Source organism: Saccopteryx bilineata, chromosome 4, assembly GCF_036850765.1.
Source record: "Saccopteryx bilineata isolate mSacBil1 chromosome 4, mSacBil1_pri_phased_curated, whole genome shotgun sequence".
NCBI lineage: Eukaryota > Metazoa > Chordata > Mammalia > Chiroptera > Emballonuridae > Saccopteryx > Saccopteryx bilineata.
In genome coordinates, this window is record NC_089493.1 from 50,797,903 (window position 1) to 50,820,182 (window position 22,280).

Genomic DNA, 22,280 nt, shown 5'->3' on the forward strand with positions numbered 1-22,280 from the left:
TAATAATAATAATAATAATAATAAAAAATAACACTGTTGGGTAAACAAGTGATTTTTGGTTTGCTCGCTTGTATTGGAGCAGCGCCACGTGTGTATAGTCTATAGAAAGCTGCTGGTGCTTGCCCTCAGGGTGGCAGGTTGCAAATTGTGGATTATTTTCCAGCTTGGAAGGGGCGATTGTTTGCTATTGTTTGCTGAAGAAGAGGTTTTTCCCCCAGCCTGTTTTGCTAGAGAATCCAGGGAGAGAGTCCGGAGTGCTGAGGGGTTTGGGAGCCCTGATTTCTGCCCGGCCTGTTTTGCTGGAGAATGCCAAGGCTGAGGCTGGTGGGTGCCTGTGAGTCTGGAGGGTGAGTCCAGAGAATGAGTCCAGGTTGTGGAACCGGAGACCAAGTCGGGGCTTGGGAGCCCTGAGAGCAAGGGAAGCAGTTTTCTCTGTTTGCTCATCCACTGTTACGAGACCTTTTAATAAATGGAATGGCCCACCATTTTCTGCTCCCAGTTCCTTTACTGTCTGCCCGAATCCAATGTGAACCTGCACCTGCATCGCCATGGTAGTAGCCACTGGCCTTACAACCACACGTAAGCAATAGATTATTATCCTAAAGGAATTACTAATTACATTAGGTGAACACTGTCCAAAGCTTATGCTGGTCAGGAAGCAGTCAGAAAAGAGAAGAAAAAAGTTGGTGTACTCTCTCTTGTGTGATGGATTCTTAACTTGTGACTGAAGGCCTTGGCTGGGTGGCTCGGTGAATAAAGTATTGTCCTGGCACACCAGAGGTTGTGGGATCGACCCCCTGTCTGGGCATGTAGGAGAAGCAATCAATGAGTACACAACTAAATGCAACAACGGAGTGAAACAATGAGTAGATACATCTCTTTTTCTCCCTTCCCCTCTCTCTCAAATCAATAGAAAAATTAAAATAAATAAATAAAATTATATTGTGGCTGAAGTTCAATCAATAATTGCCAAATAATATTGACTTCACCCAGAAAGAAGCTTGGAAAAATGTTAATCATGATAATAGGTAAGAATTAGATAGCCAATGGTTTCAGTTATCTACTGAGGTGATCCTAACACTGCAACTCCACATGTGATAGGTATTGTTAAAAAACAAAATTCAACTGAGTTAATTTGAGGATCTTTGACTTTATTGAGTGATTAATGAACTAGGCAACGTCCCATCTAGCAACTAGAAGGATCTCCAAGGGCATGGTTGTTATAGAAAGAAGGGTGGGGCAAGGGAACTATTAACAAAAGAAAAGAAAGGACTATTTTTGGACAGAGACATCAATTCTCTGGAGGAAGGATTTATATATATATATATATATATATATATATATATATATATATATATATATTTTATTTTATTTATTCATTTTTTTTTTTTTTTTAGAGAGGAGACAGAGAGGGAGAGAGAGGAGAGACAGAGAGAGAGAGAATGGGGGAGGAGCTGGAAGCATCAACTCCCATATGTGCCTTGACCAGGCAAGCCCAGGGTTTTGAACCGGCGAGCTCAGCATTTTCAGGTCGACGCTTTACCCACTGCGCCACCGCAGGTCAGAAGGAGGAAGGATTTTTTTTATCATGCAGACTGCCTCTTCTTTCTGTGGGGGACAGAGAGGGCCCACATGACAGGTTACCTTACTGGTGCTGGACCAGAAAATTCCAGGATGGTTGATTAAGATCGTGTTTCTGGGAAAGGTGGACACTGAAGTTATATCTGGTATTAAATCTAGATTGGCATCATAGACTTTTAATATGAGTGACAGCACTTTGGGACTGTGGTTTTCTTTTTAACGTTTGAACCCCATCTCACAAGATAGGAAAACTCTTCCTCCAAAATTTCTAAGAATTCCCTGGACTTATAATTCTGTATCATCTGACTAAATTTCTTTCTTTGTTTTTGTTGGAATCCATGGGAGTCTGAAAAAGACCAGAGTAACAGGCTTTATTGAAAGGAAGAGAGGAACCCTGCCGGGCACTTCTCCGGGGAGAAGGGCACCAGTTACAGATTATGAGGCAAATTTTATAGGGCTTGGGAGAGCCTGGGGGGGGGGGGGTACTGAGTCAAAAATTCTGGTATGTTCCCTTTTATGGTTTTATGGTTTCAGCTTTCTGGAATGCTCCTCCTTGGGTGGTTGATCAGCTTTCTGGAACTTTTCTGCCTCAAGGGCAATTATCCAGTAAGTAAGGGTGAGGTCAGGCAGCCAGGTGGGACAACAAAAGGGCAGTTGGAAGTTCTGGTAAATTCATATATCTATCAGTTTTCTTGTGGCTACACTGTCTGTCTATCCCAGAATTGCCCCAAAAGTTGAACAAAGCTCTTTCTCTTTGATGCCTGATAACCCTGCTCTCACAAGGTACCTTTGTATAATAGACATTTATTGGTGATTTAGGGGAATGGGTTACATTTAGGTTGGATTGCAGAATTGCAGTCCAGAGATCTGTTATTAAAAACCTTCCCCAATTTTCTACCCTTTAGGGCTTTAGTCTCTAGCCATATATGCTGCTCACAAAAATTAGAGGATCAGGGAATGTACAGATACTCCAGTACTTTCAGCCTTTTGATAGTGCATTTTCACCAATGAAATAAAAGTTGGTTTTGCATCTCATTTGCATAATTAAACAACTTTCTTTGACTTATCATTTGCTTTTCTGATTGTTGGTCAAATAAGTTTGTAAATATGATATATATGTTTGCTCGCTTATAGTTTGTATTGGATGTGGGGGACAGGCTGTAAGCAGGCCTGGTCATTATAGCCTAAGGCTTAGTTTTAAGACTAAGCTTTTCCCCACACCCTTGACTGATTGCATGATGTAGGGTGGTGCACTCTCATGAGGAATCCCATTATGCCTCAGATAAGTGACTTTGTATCAGAGACTTCCTTGTTTGTATATTGGATTAGAGGTTTTGATTTCTATACTATAAAGTGGGGCAGACCGGGAGCTTGCTCTCTTGGTTCCTGCTATCACCATTGCAGGGGCCTCCCTGATCCCCTGCCCTTCATGGGAAAAGCAGGTTTTCTGCTTTTCCCTTGTCTTCTCTTGTGGCTTGCCTGTCTTGGTGAGACACCAATAAACAGAATGGCCTACCATCCTCCGACTCCACCATTTCTTTACCATCTGCCCGAATCCAATGGGAACTTGCATGTGAATGGCCACAATGGTGTTCTTGTTTAATTAAAAAAAAATGCTTCATTTTTATTTATCGCTTCATATTCATTTGGAAATATCCCCTAATTTTTGTGAGCAGTATAGCTTAGTTTTTCTTTTTTCCTCTCTCCTTTGTTCTTCCTGACCCCCAAATTCTTGTTCACTTCTTAGGTGGAGTAATTAAGCTATCTTTGTTTTTTCCTCCACAGGCATGTCCTCAAAGCCTCACTTTCTACCCCAAGGGGCCTATCAAGGTATTTTCCTAAACAATGACACTTCCTTTCCTAAAAGGAACTCTGGTGACAGCTGATAAAATAATAGCTCCTCTTATCTGCCATAGCAATGATAAGGTTGCCAAATCATATTTATTCTTTGGGAGATCTGACATTAGTTGAGTCTTCTGAACAATGAGAAAAGTAACCAGTTTTCACGCCTGGTAATTTAGGTTTGCAGCCATTCTGTCATTTGATTTGATGCTCACAAGTTTGGGACAAAAAAAATGGGTAGTTCTGATTAGCCCATTTTATGAGGGGTGAAAGTGGGGTTTAGAAATGTTCATTGACTGTATGAATAAACTTCTGAGCTGGAACTTGAACCCAGATCTCAGCTCATTCAATTCTGTTTCCCTTGAGGATTTTCATGAAAATGGAAAATGTCCCTTGTTTGTTAGTCAAGTGAGCTGTTTTGAGAATGAACTTGGTGCCCTGTATAGAGGTCAAAAGAGACATAGGTTATTCGGTAGACAGGTCTTACATAAGTGCTGGGGAAAAGATAAGCTGTCAGCAAATGCTTTTCTGTGCTGAGACTGAAATGTTATCCCCCCAAGATAACTATCTTGAGGCTGTTAGGAATGGCGAAGGCTAGGGAGGGATCCCGCAGGGCTGCTGGGACCCACTCAAGGCCAGGGACACTGGCTCCTCTCATCTCACATCCATACCCTATCTTCTTTCAATGCCCACTTTCTACTCTGGTGCAGCCTCTGGAAAGCCATCCCTGACAGCTACACAGAATGGTGTCTCTCCTGGGAGTGTGATTGGCAATTACTCTCTGCTTTGCACCATTAGTGTTCTAGATCAGTGACTTTATTTTTTTCTTAATTTAAAAAAAAAATTTATTGATCTTAGAGAGAGGAAAAGGGAGGGGGAGAGAGAGAGACAGAAACATTGATCTGGTCCTATATGTGTCCTGACTGGGGATTGAACCAGCAACCTCTGTGCATCAGGCCAATGCTCTAGCCCAGGGGTCCCCAAACTTTTTACACAGGGGGCCAGTTCACTGTCCCTCAGACCGTTGGAGGGCCGGACTATAAAAAAAAACTATGAACAAATCCCTATGCACACTGCACATATCTTATTTTAAAGTAAAAAACAAAACGGGAACAAATACAATATTTAAAATAAAGAACAAGAAAATTTAAATCAACAAACTGACCAGTATTTCAATGGGAACTATGCTCCTCTCACTGACCACCAATGAAAGAGATGCCCCTTCCGGAAGTGCTGCGAGGGCCAGATAAATGGCCTCAGGGGGCCACATGTGGCCCGCGGGCCATAGTTTGGGGACCCCTGCTCTAGCCAATAGAACCATTCGGCCAGGGCTAGATCAGTAACTTTCAATCTGGTTGATTGTGACCCACAGTGAAAAACACATATTTTAGGTCTTGTACCACAGTACACACACACACCACCCTCTCCCTCTCTCTCACACACAGAGCAAAACACACATGTGTATTACTGAACCAAGTTTCAAACATAGATATTTACCTTTATTTTGTGTGATGGCTACTTCTTTTCTATTCTAATTACATTCTGTTTTACTAAAAAATGCTGGTTGCAACCCCCTAAATCAATTTCATGACCCATTAAGAATAATTATTCCTTCAGACTCTCTGCAACTCAGAGAGTGGTATTTTATTATATATTGCAGCCCACCTCTTTCATCTCCCTCGCTACTGCCTCTGAGTTTTAAGTTCAGTTCCTTTCATATGTTTCCTGAACTTTCAGAAACTCCTTACCAGACTTCTTGCCCTTAGTCTCTCTTTTCCAACCTCTCCATGGATTTTTCTTAAATGCAAATTTCATTTGATCATTCTGCTGCTAAAAAAAACCTGAGGGTTTCCATCAATTAAAAGTGCATTCCAAACATACAGCTGAAGTAGAAGGTCCTTTGCAGACTGTCCACTTGCTTCCTTCTCCTTGCTTTCAGCAACTCAAGGCCTTTGTGATTTCCTCCCCATCCAAACCAACACCACGCCAGCTGTCCTCGGTGACTTTGCAAATGCTGTTCCCTGACTGGAATACCTCTTGCTGTTTTGTCTGGTGGGAAATTGTGTTCACTTCAAAAACTCAGATTACTAGAAAGAAGGAAATCCTGCCATTTGTGACAACATGGATTTTGAAGTCTTTATGATTAGTGAGATAGCCACACAGAGAAGGACAAATACTGTATGATAACACTTTTATGTGGAATCTAAAAAAGCCAAACTGGCGCTGGCCCGGTAGCTAATGGCTATAGCGTTGTCTCAACATCTCAACGTTGTGAGTTCAATCCCCAGTCAGGGCACATACAAAAATCAACCAGTGAACGCATAAATAAGTGGAACAACAAATCAATGTTTTTCTTTCTCTCTAATAATAATAATAATAATAAAAATCCAAACTTGGAGAAACACAAATAGAATAATGGTTATCAGAGACTGAGTCAGAGGTGGGGGGTTGTGGGGGAGATGTTGGTCAAAGGGTACAAACTTGTGATAAGCATATTCAGTAGATCTAGGGCACAGCATAGTGATTATAGTCAACAACACTGCATTATATATTTCAGAAGTGCTAAGAGACCAGATCTTAAATATTCTCAGTACAAAAAAGAAATGCTAATTATGAGGCAGAATGAAGGTGTTGGCTAATAATATGCTGATCATTATATTACAATATATAAATGTATCAAGTCAACATGCTATACACCTTAAATTTTACACAATGTTATATGTCACTTATTTCTCAAGAAATAAAAATTAGAACTCAGATGACCTATCACCATGAGGTCTTCCTCTGCCTTCTTTGTTTGCTTGCTCCTATATATGGCTCTGATACTGTACTTGCTATACTAAATTGTAACTACTCATTCACAAGTCTGCATCCCTCAGGAGAACCAAGGCCAGTGACTTGTGCATCTCAATCCGCTTTATATCACTGGCACCTAAAGTAATGCCATTGTCCAGCAGGTATTAATTGAAAATTAGCATGAGAACACTGTTTTCAGTTCCATATCATTAATTAAATTTCCCCTATTTTATATGATCGTAATCTCTCTGGCCATTTTAATGATTCAGTTATATACTATGTGCGCACCTGCATACGTGCGCCTGATGGGGGGGAGGGAGGGTGGATTTGGGAAACAGCAGTCGCCAGTCTGCCGTTCCTGATGGGCATTCTCTCCACCCCAGCAAGAGGTATTTGTTGCCTCAGGAAAAATCAGGAGTCTGATAGCAGGAATTTTTAAAAAGTCTTGGCTGAGACAATAGTCTTGAAATCCAAGAGTTTTGATTTGAAAAGGAGAAAGGGCTCAATGCCAGAGGAAGAGGTCATAGAGTTCATGGCACAAGCAGTAGACTGCGACAAGTCCAGGTGAAGAACCAGTGCCCATTGCTCTTCCATGGGCAAGATCAGGAGCTGGGACCATTCGGGGTGAAGTGGCAGGAGGTCAGTGGGGAGGGGGACCAGACCTGGAGGAATCCGGGAAGGCCGAGTTGGCCTCAAGTGTATCCAGGGAAAGCGAAGCCGAGGCCCCGGTGTAAGTCTGTTGCCACTTTTGCTTGTGTAGGATCCATGTGAGCTGTGCCTCTCAGGATATGGAGTTGGGAGTCTTCTGTCAGAAACCCACCTGTCAAGTGTCCAGCAGATGAGATACCTGGCCAGAGTCTGCTCACCCCATCCAACTACCCATGCGGGTGATCTCTTCTGGTCCAGATGGGCAGTGCTGATGGGGCAGGAAAAGTCCCAGGACCTGCCTGCCTGCTGGTGGTGCAGTGGCTAGGGTGTCGACCTGGGCTGCTGAGGACCCAGGTTTGAAACCCCAAGGTCGCTGTCTTGAGCGCAGGCCCACCAGCTTGAGTGCCGCATCACCAGCTTGAGCGTGGGATCATCGACATGATTCCATGGTTTCTGGCTTGAGCCCAAAAGTCACTGGCTTGAAGCCCAAAGGTTGTTGACTTGAGGCCAAAGTCACTGGCTTGAGCAAGGGATCACTGGCTTGGCTGGTGCCTCCAACTCAAGGCACATGTGAGAAGCAATCAATGAACGATGAAAAGTGCCGCAAGTACGAGTTGGTGCTTCTCATTTCTCTCCCTTCCTGTCTGTCTGTATCTCTCTCTCTTTCTCAAAAAAATAAAATAAAAATAAATAAATAAATAAAAAAGGTCCCTGGACCCATACCTGGTGAATTGATTGGAACAAACCTGAGGTTTCATCCCAAAAGAAGCAGTTGGTGGCAAATCCTAAGCTTTTACATGTTTCTGGAATATCTTTAAAACTAAAAATGAAAACAAAACAAAACTAAAAATGACCTTCCTCCCTTACTGAAAAAGATTATTATAGAAAAATGCAGCTATTAGAAAAGAATAGAATTAATCTGTTATCCCATCTCCCTGAGATAATCACTGCTAACCATCAGTCCTTCCAGACATTTTTCTCTGCATTACACAGAATTTTTTTTTAAGATTTTATTTATTCATTATAGAGAGGAGAGAGGAGAGAGGAGAGAGAGAGAGAGAGAGAGAAGGGGGGGAGGAGCAGGAAGCATCAACTCCCATATGTGCCTTGACCAGGCAAGCCCAGGGTTTTGAACCGGCAACCTCAGCGTTTCCAGGTTGACGCTTTATCCACTGCGCCACCACAGGTCAGGCCACTACACAGAATTTTAATTGTAAATTAGAGTGGAATCTCTTTGAGAGCAAGAACTACGGCCTGTTCATTTCCTTAGTCCTAGCACCTAAGATAATACTTGGTGTAGAAAAGGCATTTGATAAAAGTTTTTGAACAAAAACTGGCTCATATCTTCTAGTAGGCAAAGAGGGAAAATAAATTAACCCATTTTTATTATTGTTGCAGATGATTTAGCCAAAGGACAAATGTGTAAGAGGCTGGTGGGGGACAAGTTAGGATGGGAGACCCTAGGGTGGGTGGGGGACTTTCACATGACAATGCCAAGCAGTCCTAAAGGACAGACAGGCTTTTCAGTGATACAAGAACCCATCACATTTTCTAAGAACACCCTTCCTCTGTCAGCTAGACCAAATGACACTTGCTAAGCTGGGTACAGCCAACATTGTCTGAGGTCCCCTGTTGGGGGTGGTGCTGATTTAACAGAGAGGTATAAAGAACCGTGCCTACCTCTGCAGAGGGCCCCTATCTGTTGGCAGACGGTGGTTCATCTCTCATCTCAGCTCTGGTTCCATGCCTGGGAGCTCTCCCTTTCCCCCCTTCCCCTCCTCATTCCCCCAGACCCCCTGACCAAAGGTGTCTGTTCTGAAGTTGCCCCCATCACTGCCCCTCCCTGCCTCTATCTGCCCCTAGGCCACTGCCTCACCAGCTCCGACCTGGCTCCTTGCTTCAGTGCTGCCCTCAAACCCTTTCTCGTCGCAGCTGCCAGAGGGAGGTGTCCATTCCTGCTTCAAGTCCTTTCTTGGCTCCCCGTCTAGGATTCACGGCTCCCGAAGCCTGGCCGCGACCCCTCTTCCTCTGTCCGCAGCGTTGTATCCGTACCTGGGGCGCCGCTCCTGTTTCTCTCATCAGGGACTTCCTGGACACGAGCGGACGGGAGCGGCTGAGCGACAGCGCTGGCCGGGCCCCTGCTCCTCCCTCTGCGCGTTTTCTTCCCTCCCTTCCACGTTCCCGGCTTTTCCTCCAGCCACCTCCTCGGCACCAAAGCCTAATCGAATCTCAGACTCTCCAGGCTCCTCCCTATTATTGTCCCTTGGTGGGGAAGCTGCTCGAGGTCACAGAGCAGGTTAGGGGCTGAGATGGCCCATGAGCCTCGATCTAGCCTCTTGCCAATTACTGTACTGAGGACAGGCGGTCTCCGCGGGACGGCGAGGTGAGCGCCCTCCTCTGGCCGTTCCTTCGAGACAGCCGACCTGGGGCAGCGGGAGGGTAGGCTGCCCACTTGTGAGCCTTCTTTTTCCTATACTTGGGGCGTTTCAAATCCCTGCTAGTCTATGTGCCTTCTTTGCAACGAGGCCTTGGGGCCTCTGGTTGGGTCATTAATTTGGGGAGAGGAGGGGTGGCAAGTGGCAGAAAAGACCCACTTTAGGAAAAATGGGTTTGATAGCAAGGCCATAATCTGCCACCTGCTGGCTGGATTCAAGCTCCTAGCAAATTTACTGGTCTTCGAATCTTGTCTTAATCTCTGTGACCTTGAAATTCAAGATCTCTGTCCTCACCTCTCTGCTCCCAGTTGGGCTCTCTCCTTTTCATTGTCCCTGTTTCCTTCACCCAATCTGTCAACCTTGCTCGCATTAGCACCCCGATCTCTGGGATCTGAGTATGAAGAAGGCTCTGGCAAGGGCAAGGGCAATGCCTAACGCAAAGGGACTATGGACTCATGGGGGATTCCAGGCAGTGTGAAAACCAAGCACGAGGGAGTGGTTGTGGAGCAGGCACTTCCTAAAACTGTTCAGACCCAACCCTGTAGACGTTCACTTTGTCTCTCTAAGGAAGGCTGACCTGTTTGTGTTTTTACCGAATTAAAATCCCAAGGAAAGTCAGGCTGCAGATTGTTCCCAAATAGAAACACACATGATCATAATATAAGAAGCTTCTGCCAGCATCCCAGAGAGGGCCCTCTTCCTTCCCTGCGCCACTGGCCTGAGTCCCCAGGCTAGCCAGCCCAGGGGAGGAAAGGGAGGGATGTGGTAATGCTTCCTGTGGTCGAGGGAAATGTCTGATCCAGCTCCCTGCAGCAAGGCTGAGGGGTGGAGGCCTTGTGTGTAAGGGGGCGTTTTCAATATGAAGTCATTTCCTCCAGCAAAGAAGCAGCCACGTTCTGCACGGTCCACTGGCAGTCTGGGATGTTTGCCCAGTACCACGAGAGAGCCTAAAAATGCTCAAGTCCATCTCGGGCTCTCAAGAGGCTGGCTGAAAGGCAACCTGGGAGTCAGCAAATCTCACAACTGCTTACCCCCTGCTGAACCAAGCAGAGGGGGGAGCTCATTCCTGCCTCTCGGGGCTCTTCCTCCTGCTAGATAACATGATGCCCGTGGGTTACCCTCTCAAGGGCAGACCTGATCCTTTCCTGTCTTTGGGTTCCCAGCACCCAGTACTGAGTAGACACAGCTACTCAAGTGTGTTAGGCTGAGTTGGAACTCCAAGTAGGTGCTGGGAGGCAGAATAAGGAGTTCTATGCATGCCCAGGAAGGACTTCTCCATAGAAGAGAAGGGTCTAGAGCAGGAGTCCCCAAACTACAGCCCGCGGGCCGCATGCAGCCCCCGAGGCCATTTATCTGGCCCCCTGCAGCACTTCCGGAAGGGGCACCTCTTTCATTGGTGGTCAGTGAGAGGAGCACTGTATGTGGCGGCCCTCCAATGGTCTGAGGGACAGTGAACTGACCCCCTGTGTAAAATGTTTGGGGACCCCTGGTCTAGAGTTTAGCCTATGTCCTTACTGGAGAAAAGAGGGAACAAACACCTGGTGGGGAACCTGGCGGTAAAAACAAGTTCAAAGAGCCAGAGGGACGTGCTGTCCTCCACCATTACAATAATCAAAACAATGTGGTTGGCGGGGCCATAACTGGCAGTAGGAAGAGAGTAACAGATGAGGCATAATATGTTCTAGTACAAGAAGAACTAAAAGACACACAACCAAAGAGGAAGTGTCCCTACTCAACAAATGCAGTTGGGAAAATGGACTGCTTGGGGGGAAATCACGTTTGACTCTGACCTCGGACAATCTGTCATAACAAGTAATAATTAAAGAGCTGCCTAGTTAAGCTCAGAACTGGGGATTTGGTGGGACAGAGATACATATGAGACAGATCACCTGGTGCATTCCCCTGCTTCTTGAGCCCAGGTGGGGGTGGGGGATGGAGTGGAAAGCCTCAGTCAAGGAGCTAGCTTCGTGTTCCCGTTTTCCTCAGCATCTCAGGAGAAGGCGCTTATGAAGGCCAGGCTCTCAATGACTGAGCAATTCTTTCAAGCTCAGAACTTTGTGAATTGATCTAGAGCAGAAGCTCCAGGGATATCTTTGTTCAAATTCATGTTTAGGAAAAATACCTGTCTGTACCAAACCCTGAAGAAAGATGCCCTGCTGCCTTCCTTCTCCTGATAAAACTTTTCTTTGCACCACTTGTGTTAGAGATGGACTTGGGTATTTGTCCCATTCCCCCAATGCTGGTATACTAGAAATTTAAGTGTTAAACCAGGAAGAGACCCTAAAATTGTCTTATTCCCTCATTTTATTCTTTATTATTATTTTAATTGATTTTAGACAGAGGTAGGGGGAGAGAGAGAGAGAGAGAGAGGAACATCAATCTTTTCCTGTATTTGCTCTGACCGGGGATCGAACTGGCAATCCCTGTGCAGTGGGTTGATGCTCCAACAAACTGAGCTATCTGGCCAGGGTGTACTCCCTTTTAGAGATGGAAAAAGTGAAGACCAGAGTGGAGAAGTGAGTAGTCAATGTCACACACCCAGTCAGAGGCAGAGCTGGGCCTGGAGCCATCCCTCCCAGTTTCTGGTGTCTTGCCCACTGCCCCTCTGCAGCCCTGTATTCATTTCCTCTCCAGCCCTCTTTTCTGAGACTTTCCTTGCTTTCTTCTGGCTCTTCTGAGTTTTCTGTGGTGTCCATACTGCTACATACCCGTTCACTTTGCAGCCTGACAACTCTGCCTCATGACAACCTGGCTTGGTGAGAGATGAGGGTGACCCAGTGGCTGGCATCCCCTGGCCAACATCCCTGGTCTATGATGGGCCCCAGCCCTGCCCCCAGGACAGACTTGACCCAGCACTAAGACTGGCTGGAGACTGAGAGCACGTGTTTTCTCTGACTCTGGGCCCATAAGATCCACATCCTTGTGTCTTCCCCACTACACCCGTTGCGTGACCTTGAACATGTCACCGCTCTGGACCTGACTGCTTTCTTGAAAATGGGAATAACAGAACATACCTAGAGCTGCTGTGACTGAAGATCAAGGTCAAATACATGGAATAGTACTTTGTAAACTGAAATACATTCCAGTGTAAAATGTTGGTGTCCCCCATATCTCAGCACAGGGATGGATACAGAGCAGATGCCTCTGAATAGCTGGAACAATGACTCTCAACTGGGGGCCATGCTGACTTGCCAGGGGACATTGGGTGGTAGCTGGAGACATTTTTGTTTATCACAACTGGGTAGGGGTTGCTATGGCATCTGATTGATTGGAAGCCAGGGATATTGCTAAGCATCTTAGAGTGCACAGGACAGCCCCACAGCAAAAAAACTATCTGGCTCCAAATGTCAATAACGCTGAGGTTCAAAAGCCTTGCTGAGGTGAATGAAGGTGTGAAATTACGTCTGTAGATACAGAAGTGGTTTGTTGTTCCAGAAAGGTGAAGGAGCTGTGACTGGGGAGTTGGCTATCAGGATACCATGGTAACCAAGAGGAGGAACCACACCGGGTAAAGTGAAATGACCATGCCCAGGTTTGATAAGTTGAAAACATTTTATTTCAATTCTATCCTTGGGAGGCAGCATAAATAATCACAGAAGACCACAAAGGTCGGTGGGGAAGAAAATAAAAAGCTCAAGAAGTATGGGGAAGAGGAGATGAGAGCTAACACTGCCTAGCTGCAGGGGGCTGGGGTGGCGGGCCCTGCTTTAGCTGGCCGAGAGGAAGTTTCTTGGAGGGAAACCCTAAGGGTCAGAGGGCTCTCCCTGCCCAGAGAGCACCCTGGCCTCTGTGGATGGCTGTTATGTAAGGTGGCCATGGGAAAAGCAGGTGTGGAGCATAATGTGTCTAGTAGATCCCAGTGAATGAGAGAAAAGGGTGAACACCCATTTTTTTTATTCCCAGGCCAGATCTCACCCCCCAAATGTGACTTTTCTAAGAACAGTGTTTTTGGACACTGTGGGTAGTGGAAAATGGAGAAAAGAAGGAGAAAAAAAATGTGTAGAAGACCAAATGAAATGTAGCATCTCAAAGAGTCTTGTGAGCTCTGGCCACTTCTCAGTATGTTCACCTGCAGAATGGAAAGAGTGCTCCCCTACCCCTTAGAGCAGATGTGAGACTCCAATGAGATCTGATGTATCAAAGAACTGTGTAAACTTTAAAGTGCTATACCAACGTGAGGGTGTGGCCATTCTGCAAGCATAAGGCTGGAAGTGGCTGAGATAATAGTGGGGAGAGACACACGCAGAGCATCATCACCCACCCCTTGAAGCAAATGGACCCCTGTGTTGCCTTCCCCAGGGCCCAACTCCACCCCCCTCAGCCTCAGCCTCCAGGAGGAAGAGGCCTCATCTCAGAAGGAGTCCCCTGGGGGGAGGAACAGGGCAAGGGGGCCCGGGGGATGGAGGAGCACTGAGTGAGAAGGCCCTCACCTGGGCAGTGTGACACATTGGCACTACTGGTGTTGGGCAGACGGTGGAAGTGGCTTCCAGTTCTCATTCTCCACAGATACTTGGGCACTGGTGAGGCCCCAGGGATTGGCATCTTGATGCAGTGGGAAGGGCCCTGGCCTGGGGTCTGGACACTTTAGGTCCTGGGTCCTCTGTTGACCTATTGGGTGATTTAGTAAGTCACTTCTCCAATGCAACCTTCAGTTCTGTCATTTGTAAAATAAGGACAGTATTCCCTACCTTGCCTGCCTCACAAATTAAATGGAAAAGGGGTATTGCAAGAGCTCTGAAGAGAATCGTGGGAAGGCAAGGGGTCATTATGGCCTTGGTGAGCATCTTCTTAATTCCCTGAAGACAAGAGTGGGTGGGCAAGAGACAGAAAGGAGTGTGGCTGCTTGCAACCCTTGTCAGGTGAATCTGGCTTCCAGGGCTGCAGAGGGAGGTAGGGGAGGGGCCTGCCATCCAGCCCTTACATTGTGGTCCATCAGGGGATGCGGTGAGTCCCAGCAGTGGGTGCTGACATGTCCTGGCAGCAGCTTCCTTTGCAAAGGAAAAGTTCCAGCTTTAAGTCTACTTGGGTCCTGGTTCCCTCCTCTTCTCCCTAGTCCACTGAGGGCACCTCTCAGGGAATCCGTGGTCACTGCCCAGCCTCCCGGAAGCCTCGGAGAAGCCTCGGCTCTTGGGGTGGCAGGAAAAGGGACTGCCAGCGGAGGGTCTCCAGGAGAGGCTGGGACTTTTATTAGCATGAGGTCAAAAGGTCAAAGATCAGCTTCCAGTTCTTGAGGTGGCAGGTGGGGTCCTCAGGCTCTCTCCCCCAGCTCCCGGCCTGGCTGTCTCTGGGATCACAGGATAAAGGGAGGTTAGGGGACGAGTAGAAACGCCGGAGAGACTGGCGGAGAAAGCGGCCCCACGGGAGCTAGCAGTTCTTCGGGCTGTTGCGCAGGTTCTTCAGTTCCAGCTGCAGCTGCCGAATGCGGACGTCCTTCTGCGCCAGCTCCTCTTTCAGCCGCCGAATCTCATCCTGCTGCCGGAAGAACATTCGGAGGAGCTGGTGGGTGAAGGGGGGACCGGAGGGGCCGGTGGGGGGGGCAGGAGAAAGGAAACGAGGTGATTTTCCAAGAGGGTAACGCCACCCCCTTCCTCCCCCAGTTCCCCACAGCAGCCTCTGCCCTCCTCCCCCAGACCTTCCACGCCCCTCCCACTGTAGTGACTGATGTCACCACAGCTCTCCCTTCTCCAGATTCACTCACAGCTCCTACTTTCTTTCCCCTGTGAGGTAGAAGAAAAGACCTGCCCCAGTCCTGATTCAGGATCACCGAGGAGGTGGTGAGCCCACATAGGCCATTTCCCCAAACATCCCAAGCTTGCCCTTTTAGGGGTCCAATCCTAACACTTTCAGTTACCATTCTGGATGAAAACCTTTCTAAAATGTTTGTCTAAGGAGGCTCTGATACGGAACGGAAGCCAGTTTTTTTCTCCTGCTGTGACAGGTATACCAGAGTCTGCACTGGGCAGTGAGCCCTTAGCTGGCGTGGGCACAGGCAGCCAGATCCTCACTTAGAGGCCCTGGATTAACCAGTCTCTCCAATTCTCCTGCAGGAAACCCAGATTGACAGGCGCCCACAGAACACTGAGGCCTAGAAGGCCTCCGCTACTGGAGGACCCCACACACTCAAGTGAATGTTACAGACAAGCAGCTGGGTTCATCCTCAAACTTCCTGGTGGGAGTCACATTTGTTCTTTGTAATTGCACAATTTAATTATATATGATATAAACTGTTGAAATATGAGTACAAAAGGGCAGCTGCTATGTTTTTAAGGGAAGGGAATTCATATTGATTAATTGGTTGATTGATTTGAGAGAGAGAGGAAGAGAGAGAGAGAGAAGTATCAGTTTGTTCCACTCATTTACACATTCATTGGTTGGTTCTTGTATGTGCCTTGACTGGGGATCAAACCTGCAACCTTGATGAATTGGGATGATGCTCTGAGTTACCTGGCCAGCGCCCAGTTGCTGTTTCTATAAAAATTAGCTTAAGTGCTTTAGAAAAATCTTGGTAAAGTTGATGCAAAAGATGCTGTTGCTGAATGAGGTGTGGGTGACATAATCACCAACGACTGCAGAATTTTCTATATCTGGGTTGTCTGATAGTGGTTACATGACTATCAAAACTTACATGTTTCTCAAAACTTAGGGAACTGTATACTACAAAGGATGAATTTTACCATAGGTGAATTAAACCTCAATAAAGTTCTCTTCTTTAAAAACTGGGGAAAACTTTGAAAAAAAACTAGGGCTTAGTTTTCAGATTGACTTTAAGTTCTTGTTCTATGTCAAAGAAACTGGAAATTTGAGTTTAAGTGTGATTTATTTGAGAAAAACATGGCAGAGCCCAGCCAGGAATATCCTCAAATAAATGATCTTGGTCCTGCATCAAACTATGTTGAATGAATGTACATGTTTTAAATAAAAACAAATGGCTTAAAGAATGTATATGTCATTTATATGATTTCCTCTTTTAACTGACTTTTTTTTTTAAACTAACAAACCAGTCCTGCTTTTGTCTGAAGGAAGATATGTGATTTGCTCCTACACATTCCCCTGCCTTCCAAATTCTCAAAATTTCTTTGCATAATTTTTTCAACTTTTATCTAAAAAGGCTTTATTGAAGTATAATTGACATTCCATAAATTTCACTTATTTTAAGTATATAATTCAGTGATTTTTAGTAAAGTTACACAGTTATGCAACCATAAATCTCCTCCCTTGTGTCAACTTCTCTTTACACTTAGATCAATGTGTCCACTGTTTATAGTCCCATTTTCTAATTGGCTGCTTCTAAGCTGCTGTGAAGATTAAAATTGTGGGTCAAACTAGAGTTAGTAGGCTCTGAGTGAATGTCTTCCCAATGAGGATAAGTGCTCAAGCTTTAGTGTAGGGAGGCTGTGGTATCTGTTTTGCCTGCTCAGAGACCCTTTGCAATTTTCCTCCAGGACAACAGACAAATCTATAGCTAAGTGGTATTCGATTTAACTACCATTCAACCCTGCCTTCTCCACACCAGTACTAGAACTGAGCTCAGGTTCTTGACATGGCCCACCTGGGCTAGCAAAGCAACTCAGGTACCTCCACCTTCTCAGTGTACACAAAAAGAAAAAAAAAAGAGCCAAATTTATACAAAAGTAGAAAAGCATCATGAATCTACAAGTACTCATTGACCAGCTTCAACAAATGACATGTGTGACTGCTTTTCCTCCCTGATATCTACCTATTCTTTTTTTTTTAAATTTTTTCTTTTGTGGCAGAGACAGAGAGAGTCAGAGAGAGGGACAGATAGGGACAGACAGACAGGAAGGGAGAGATGAGAAACATCAATTCTTCGTTGCGGCTTCTTAGTAGTTCATTGATTGATTTCTCATATGTGCCTTGACCGGGGGGCTACAGCAGACCGAGTAACCCCTTGCTGGAGCCAGCGACCTTGGACCTAAGCTGGTGAGCCTTGCTCAAACCAGATGAGCCAGCGCTCAAGCTGGCGACCTCTGAGTCTTGAACCTGGGTCCTCTGGCATCCCAGTCCGACGCTCTATCCACTGCGCCACCACCTGGTCAGGCCTACCTATTCTTGGTATCTGCTCCTGCCTGCTTCTTCCACCCCACTGCCCGCGGGGATTACTTTGAAGCAAATCCCATTTATCACATGATTTCATCCAGCCCTAGAAATCTCAACATCCCTCTATAATGGCTCATAAACATTATATAACTATTGCCAGTGTACTTGTCAATTTCTACTTTAAAACTATGAGATCCCAGAAGTCAAGAATAGTCTCATTTTCATGAATAATAGTGTAATCATAATTTGGTGTGACAAGAACCTCTAAGATTGCCCCTCAAGAGTGAACTGGACCTAGTGATTTGCTTCAAATGAATAGAATATGGCAGAAGCAATGAGATGTCATTAGGTTATAAAAAGACTGTGGTGTCATTTTGGACACCTTCTCTTCCTCACTCACTCTGAGGGAAGTCAGTTGCCATGTTGTCAGTTGCCCTATGAGGAGGTCCATATGGCAAGGAACTGAGGTTGGGGGTGCTCTGGCTGACCGCCCATGAGGAACTGAGACCCTCAGTTCAACAACCTGGGAGGAAATGAGTCCTGCCAACCTCCATGTGAGTGAACTTGGAATTAGATGTGCCTTCCAATGTGACTGCAGCCCTGGCTGACAGCTTACGCCCTCTTGAGAGACCTTGAACCACAAGCAGCCACAGAAACAATGAGACAATGAATGTTTGTGGGTTTAAGTCACTAAGTTTTGGAGTAATCTGTTACATAGCAATGGATAGCTAGTGCATCAGCCTCTCTGAGCACTTCAGGTGAGCCAGGAAGAGTGTTAGACACGTAGAGGTGATCTCTTTCATGCTCACAGCATTGCATATCCCCATTGTGCCATGAGGAAAAGGTCAGGAAACTGGTTCGGGCACAGCCAGGAACTGGGAAAGCCAGGATTCAAATGCACGGGGTCTAAGCAGCCATCACTACCACAGCTGCACCAGGCCAAGCGCCTGGCACACGGTAGGCATTCTGTGAGTCCCGGCTGAGCTAAACTGTATTGGCAGCAGAGACTGAGGGTGTGGTTGGAAAGAGAAGCCTTCAGGGGCATGGACAGTGCCCAGCTATGGTTGCTCCTACTGCAAATGGTACAAAGAGCATTTCCATAAACATCCAGCATCGTCCACAAACCAGGAAATTGTCAGATCTCATCAGCACTGCAGTGCCAGGAAGGAACGCAGTGCTGTAAGGCACGAGGCTGGCCCTCCTCTCTGACTCAGGACTTTATATCTCCTCCAACAGCAAATGATGGCGACATTCTGGGGTGGATTAATGAGGAGACTGTGAATTCACATGTAACTGTGTTGGTTCATGAATTTGAGGGTTGGGGGAGGGGCACCACTATCCTTGCCTCTATTTATTGGGGTCAGAGGCAATGGAAACCAACAACAGGCTACTTGTGGTGCTTGTCACAGAAAGGAAAAAGCCTCCGAACGCAGATGGTGTAAAGGCCTGAAGCCCATAATTGAAATATAAAGGTTCTGCTCTTCCAGGGCCTGTGGAGGTAATAACTTATACTCCTTACCTCATTCTCTGTCCTGGGTGGGACATTTTCTAATAAATCTATTCCATTGACCACAACGCTCTTCTTTTCTTTGATAGGAGCCTTAAATACCATTTTTGAGGATTTCTTGTAGCCTTCTTTCAAAGACATCAGCACGGGATCTGAGAAAGGCAAGGGACATGTTCTCACGGAAAGCTGATAGACTGCCAAGTGATGGTCTTTCATTGATACCATGCCTGACAGCTGACCGAGTATGAGGGGCAGTTCCAACAGGAGGATGCACAAGGGAAATGGGGTGAGCCAGACAGAAGGCAATGCTCGCTGGCTTTTAGCCTCTTCTGGGAAGCCCACCCCTTGCAGTACTTACCTCGGTTAATGCCTCCCAGCCATTCATCGGGGGTCAGAGCTGGCTCCGTGCCTGGCGTCATAGGGTAAATGTCTTCCTGGTAGGAATCTGACTGTAGTAGGGGGAACAGAGGAGGGAACAGATGGGGGCTGCTGAGAAAATCCTTGCTCTCCTCACTGACATCCAACCACGCTACCTGTTTTCCTGCCTCCAAGCCTTTGCACTCAGTGTCTCCCGCTTGGAATTCCCACCCTGAGTTTGTTAGCAACAAAACTGTCCCCACCTTGGAGTGTCATCCATTTCCCACCCCAGATTGGGCCTGAAGACCCCGGTCCACAGGAAAAGAGCTCCTTCTGCTGGGCTCCTCCAGGCTTACAGCCAGCAAAGAACAAGCTAGGATTCCATGCAGGGGGCCCCTGGGAGTCCCGCCAGCCCCACTCACCCTCCGGGGCACGATCATGGAGATGGGTTCGATCAAGCCCTTGAGAGTCACAAGCTTGTAGAAGCGGAACACCTCGCAAGCTGACACATCCAGCCCATGCTTGGGCATGACACCTGTGGACAGGCACACGTAGCTCCCTGGGGTCCAGCGGATTCCCCTCTTGCTCTCCCTCCTCCCTGATGTCCTTGGCCAAGGGAAAGGCCCCGTTGTGGGCACTAGATAAGGAGCAATGACCCATGCACAGGGGCAGTGGGTGGGCTGAGGGCTTCTTGAGTCAGCTCTGTCCCTGGGTGGGGACTTCTCAGATGAGTACTATGGGCCAGACCTGTCTCACCAAAGTGCATGGTTTAGAATTAGGGTCTTTTAGAACTGGACAGGGCTGCAGAAATATTGGGATCTAATCCATTCTTTTTATAGATGAGACTTTTAAGGGTCAGACGAGAAGGGGTTTGCTCAAGGTCACAGAGTGTTGCTATAATATAAGCCACAAAGCCATCACCTTCTGAAATGAACTGGCTTCCTGAAGTCTCTGTGTCTCCCATCCTTAGAGAGAAAAAAGGGGAGAAAAACCTTTTCCCACTCACCCTTGAGGTTTAAAAGCAGCCTGATGACTGTTTTAGGACTGAGAGCATGTGCATACATATGTGTGCACGTATTTTCTGTGTGTGTGCATTAGCCACACTGTCCCTAAAAGCTGCATCTACAGATCATCTACTGAGAGAGCAGTGTGGTGTTAGGAACAAAAGCTTGGGGGTAGGACAGACCCGGGTTCGAATCCTGGCGTTGTCTTTTTTTATGCTGGGAGTCCTTGGGCAAATCATGATCTCTCTGAGCTTCAGGTTCTTGGCCGGTTAGAGGAGGAAAGTGGTGGCCCCTCCTGAGACGGTCAGGGGGCTGAGTGTGAAGATGCTCATTAACTGCTCAGCACAGTGAAGAGCACAGATAACATTTGTTTCTTTCTCCATGATGTGGGTATGAGTTTAGGTTCTACCTGTCCTCCAACTGGAAGGGAAGGCTGCTCTTCTAGGATTCCAGGAGCTGGAGCAGAGTGGTGTAATGGTACCCATGTGGGATTTGGAGCCAGTAGATTGAGTTTGAGTTCTGGCTCTGCCACTTACCAGCTACATGGTCTGCCTGGGGTGAGCTACTTAGCCATCCTGGACCTTCGAAAGGGCCTGGCTTCTAGTAAATGCTCCATAGTGGCCATAGTTGAGGAGGACGAGAAACAGTTAACCTTGGTTTCTCTCCCTGCCTCTGCTCCTCCCCAAGTCCTACTGAACCTCCTTTCTACACATCTGGATTCACCCTCTTCTCCCCATCCTCATGCCATCCTGTCCCCCCGGTTAGACATTTCTTGCCTAGAAGTCCACAGTGGTCTCCTAACTGGTCTCTCTGCCTCCCTCCCGCTCTTTCAAAACCCATGCTCCCAAAGCCACTCTCCCTACAGAAGCCAAAGCGATCTGCAGCTAGATTTTCAGACCATATCACATCGTCCCATCTCCTACTCATCCTCCGAAGGAAAAAAAAACACCTTTCAATGTCAGAGCCACACTGGGCTCACCCTCCCCATCTGCAAGTGGGAATGTAGACACCGTGCACACCCCTGTGGGCTGCTGATGACCAGAGATGCAAAGGGTGCCCAACACCATGGAAGGATGAGCCGCTCAAGTGAGCGATGACAGGTGGCTGAAGACCAGCGGACTGACCTTCACAGGGATGCACCAATAGGTTCTGTTCTGACTAGCCCATGAGCTGCGGCCTTCAGAGTCTGATATTTTATTGGGGGTGTGGTAACCCCTGAGCCAAATATCCAGTCTCTTGTTTTCTAGCCTAAAAGCCATGGCAGCTTCTTGACCCCTTACCTAGGCCTTTTTGCGGGGCTGGGGACCTGAACTCCATGAGGTAACTCAGGTAGGGCTTCTCAGTGCTGATCTCATAGTACCGGATGTTTCCATCTCCCTGCGGGAAGGAGAGGGGAGGGGTGAGGAAGGTAGAGGGCTGGGGAGGGCTGAAGAGAGCCTCTGCTGTGCCTCAAAGGTGGTCAAAGACCAGCAGACCTGGCCCCTAGGCCCCTGGTGGGCCTGCTACCCGGGATGTGCTGGGGGTGGTGAGTGGTGGGTGTGTAGAAATAGCTTTTCTGACAAACAAGGCCATATTTGTCAGAAGTCTCCTGGCAGGTGCCTCAAATTCCATCATGAGTCACAGTCCTCTGTACTTCAGGCTCTGACCCTTATTCCAGTGTAAACTCTCCAATCCACCTCTGAAGGAATGTGCAGCCATTGACACATCAGTAAGAGTAAGTGTCAGACTTGAGGGTAGGTTTCACTGAAGAGAGTGAGAATCAGGTTGGGTCAGGGGAAGGCCAGAGAGGTTAGGCTGGCTCTTCTCATGGGAGCAGGACCGAAACGGGGCCCCACGGGGTCAGGGGTCTCCCACAGGTCCCTCTCCCACCCTCTACTACCTTTCCAGCCAGGTAGAGCATGTGGGTGTCAGCATCATAGAAGGGGAACAGAAGGCCGGAGAGTCCATCAATTTCTTCCTCGATCAGAGGCATGGATAGGTCTTCCTGCAGGGAGGGGGCCAGTATCAGCCTATGTCCAGGAAGGTTGGCATCTCACCTTCCCAAACTCCAGC

General features: G+C 47.1%; 1 protein-coding gene and 1 long non-coding RNA gene across 5 annotated transcripts in view; both read right to left on the reverse strand.

The window, feature by feature from the left end:
- Positions 1-5,769: 5,769 nt before the first annotated feature.
- LOC136333641 (uncharacterized) lies at positions 5,770-9,244 on the reverse strand. The gene is made up of 2 exons (XR_010731066.1): positions 8,744-9,244; positions 5,770-7,529 (listed from the first exon to the last, which is right to left on the reverse strand). It is a non-coding gene; the product is annotated as an uncharacterized lncRNA (long non-coding RNA).
- A 3,591-nt stretch (positions 9,245-12,835) lies between these two features.
- Positions 12,836-22,280, reverse strand: part of CORO2B (coronin 2B) — a 188,071-nt gene continuing 178,626 nt past the window's right edge. For all 4 annotated transcript variants that reach the window (XM_066273092.1, XM_066273090.1, XM_066273089.1 and 1 more), the window contains 6 exons: positions 22,108-22,212; positions 21,509-21,605; positions 19,647-19,759; positions 19,226-19,316; positions 18,880-19,019; positions 12,836-14,798 (listed from right to left, as the gene is read on the reverse strand). In XM_066273092.1, coding sequence (XP_066129189.1) covers positions 14,667-14,798; positions 18,880-19,019; positions 19,226-19,316; positions 19,647-19,759; positions 21,509-21,605; positions 22,108-22,212 — 678 coding nt within the window. In that variant the 3' untranslated portion in view covers positions 12,836-14,666. The remainder of the gene's footprint in view (positions 14,799-18,879; positions 19,020-19,225; positions 19,317-19,646; positions 19,760-21,508; positions 21,606-22,107; positions 22,213-22,280) is intronic.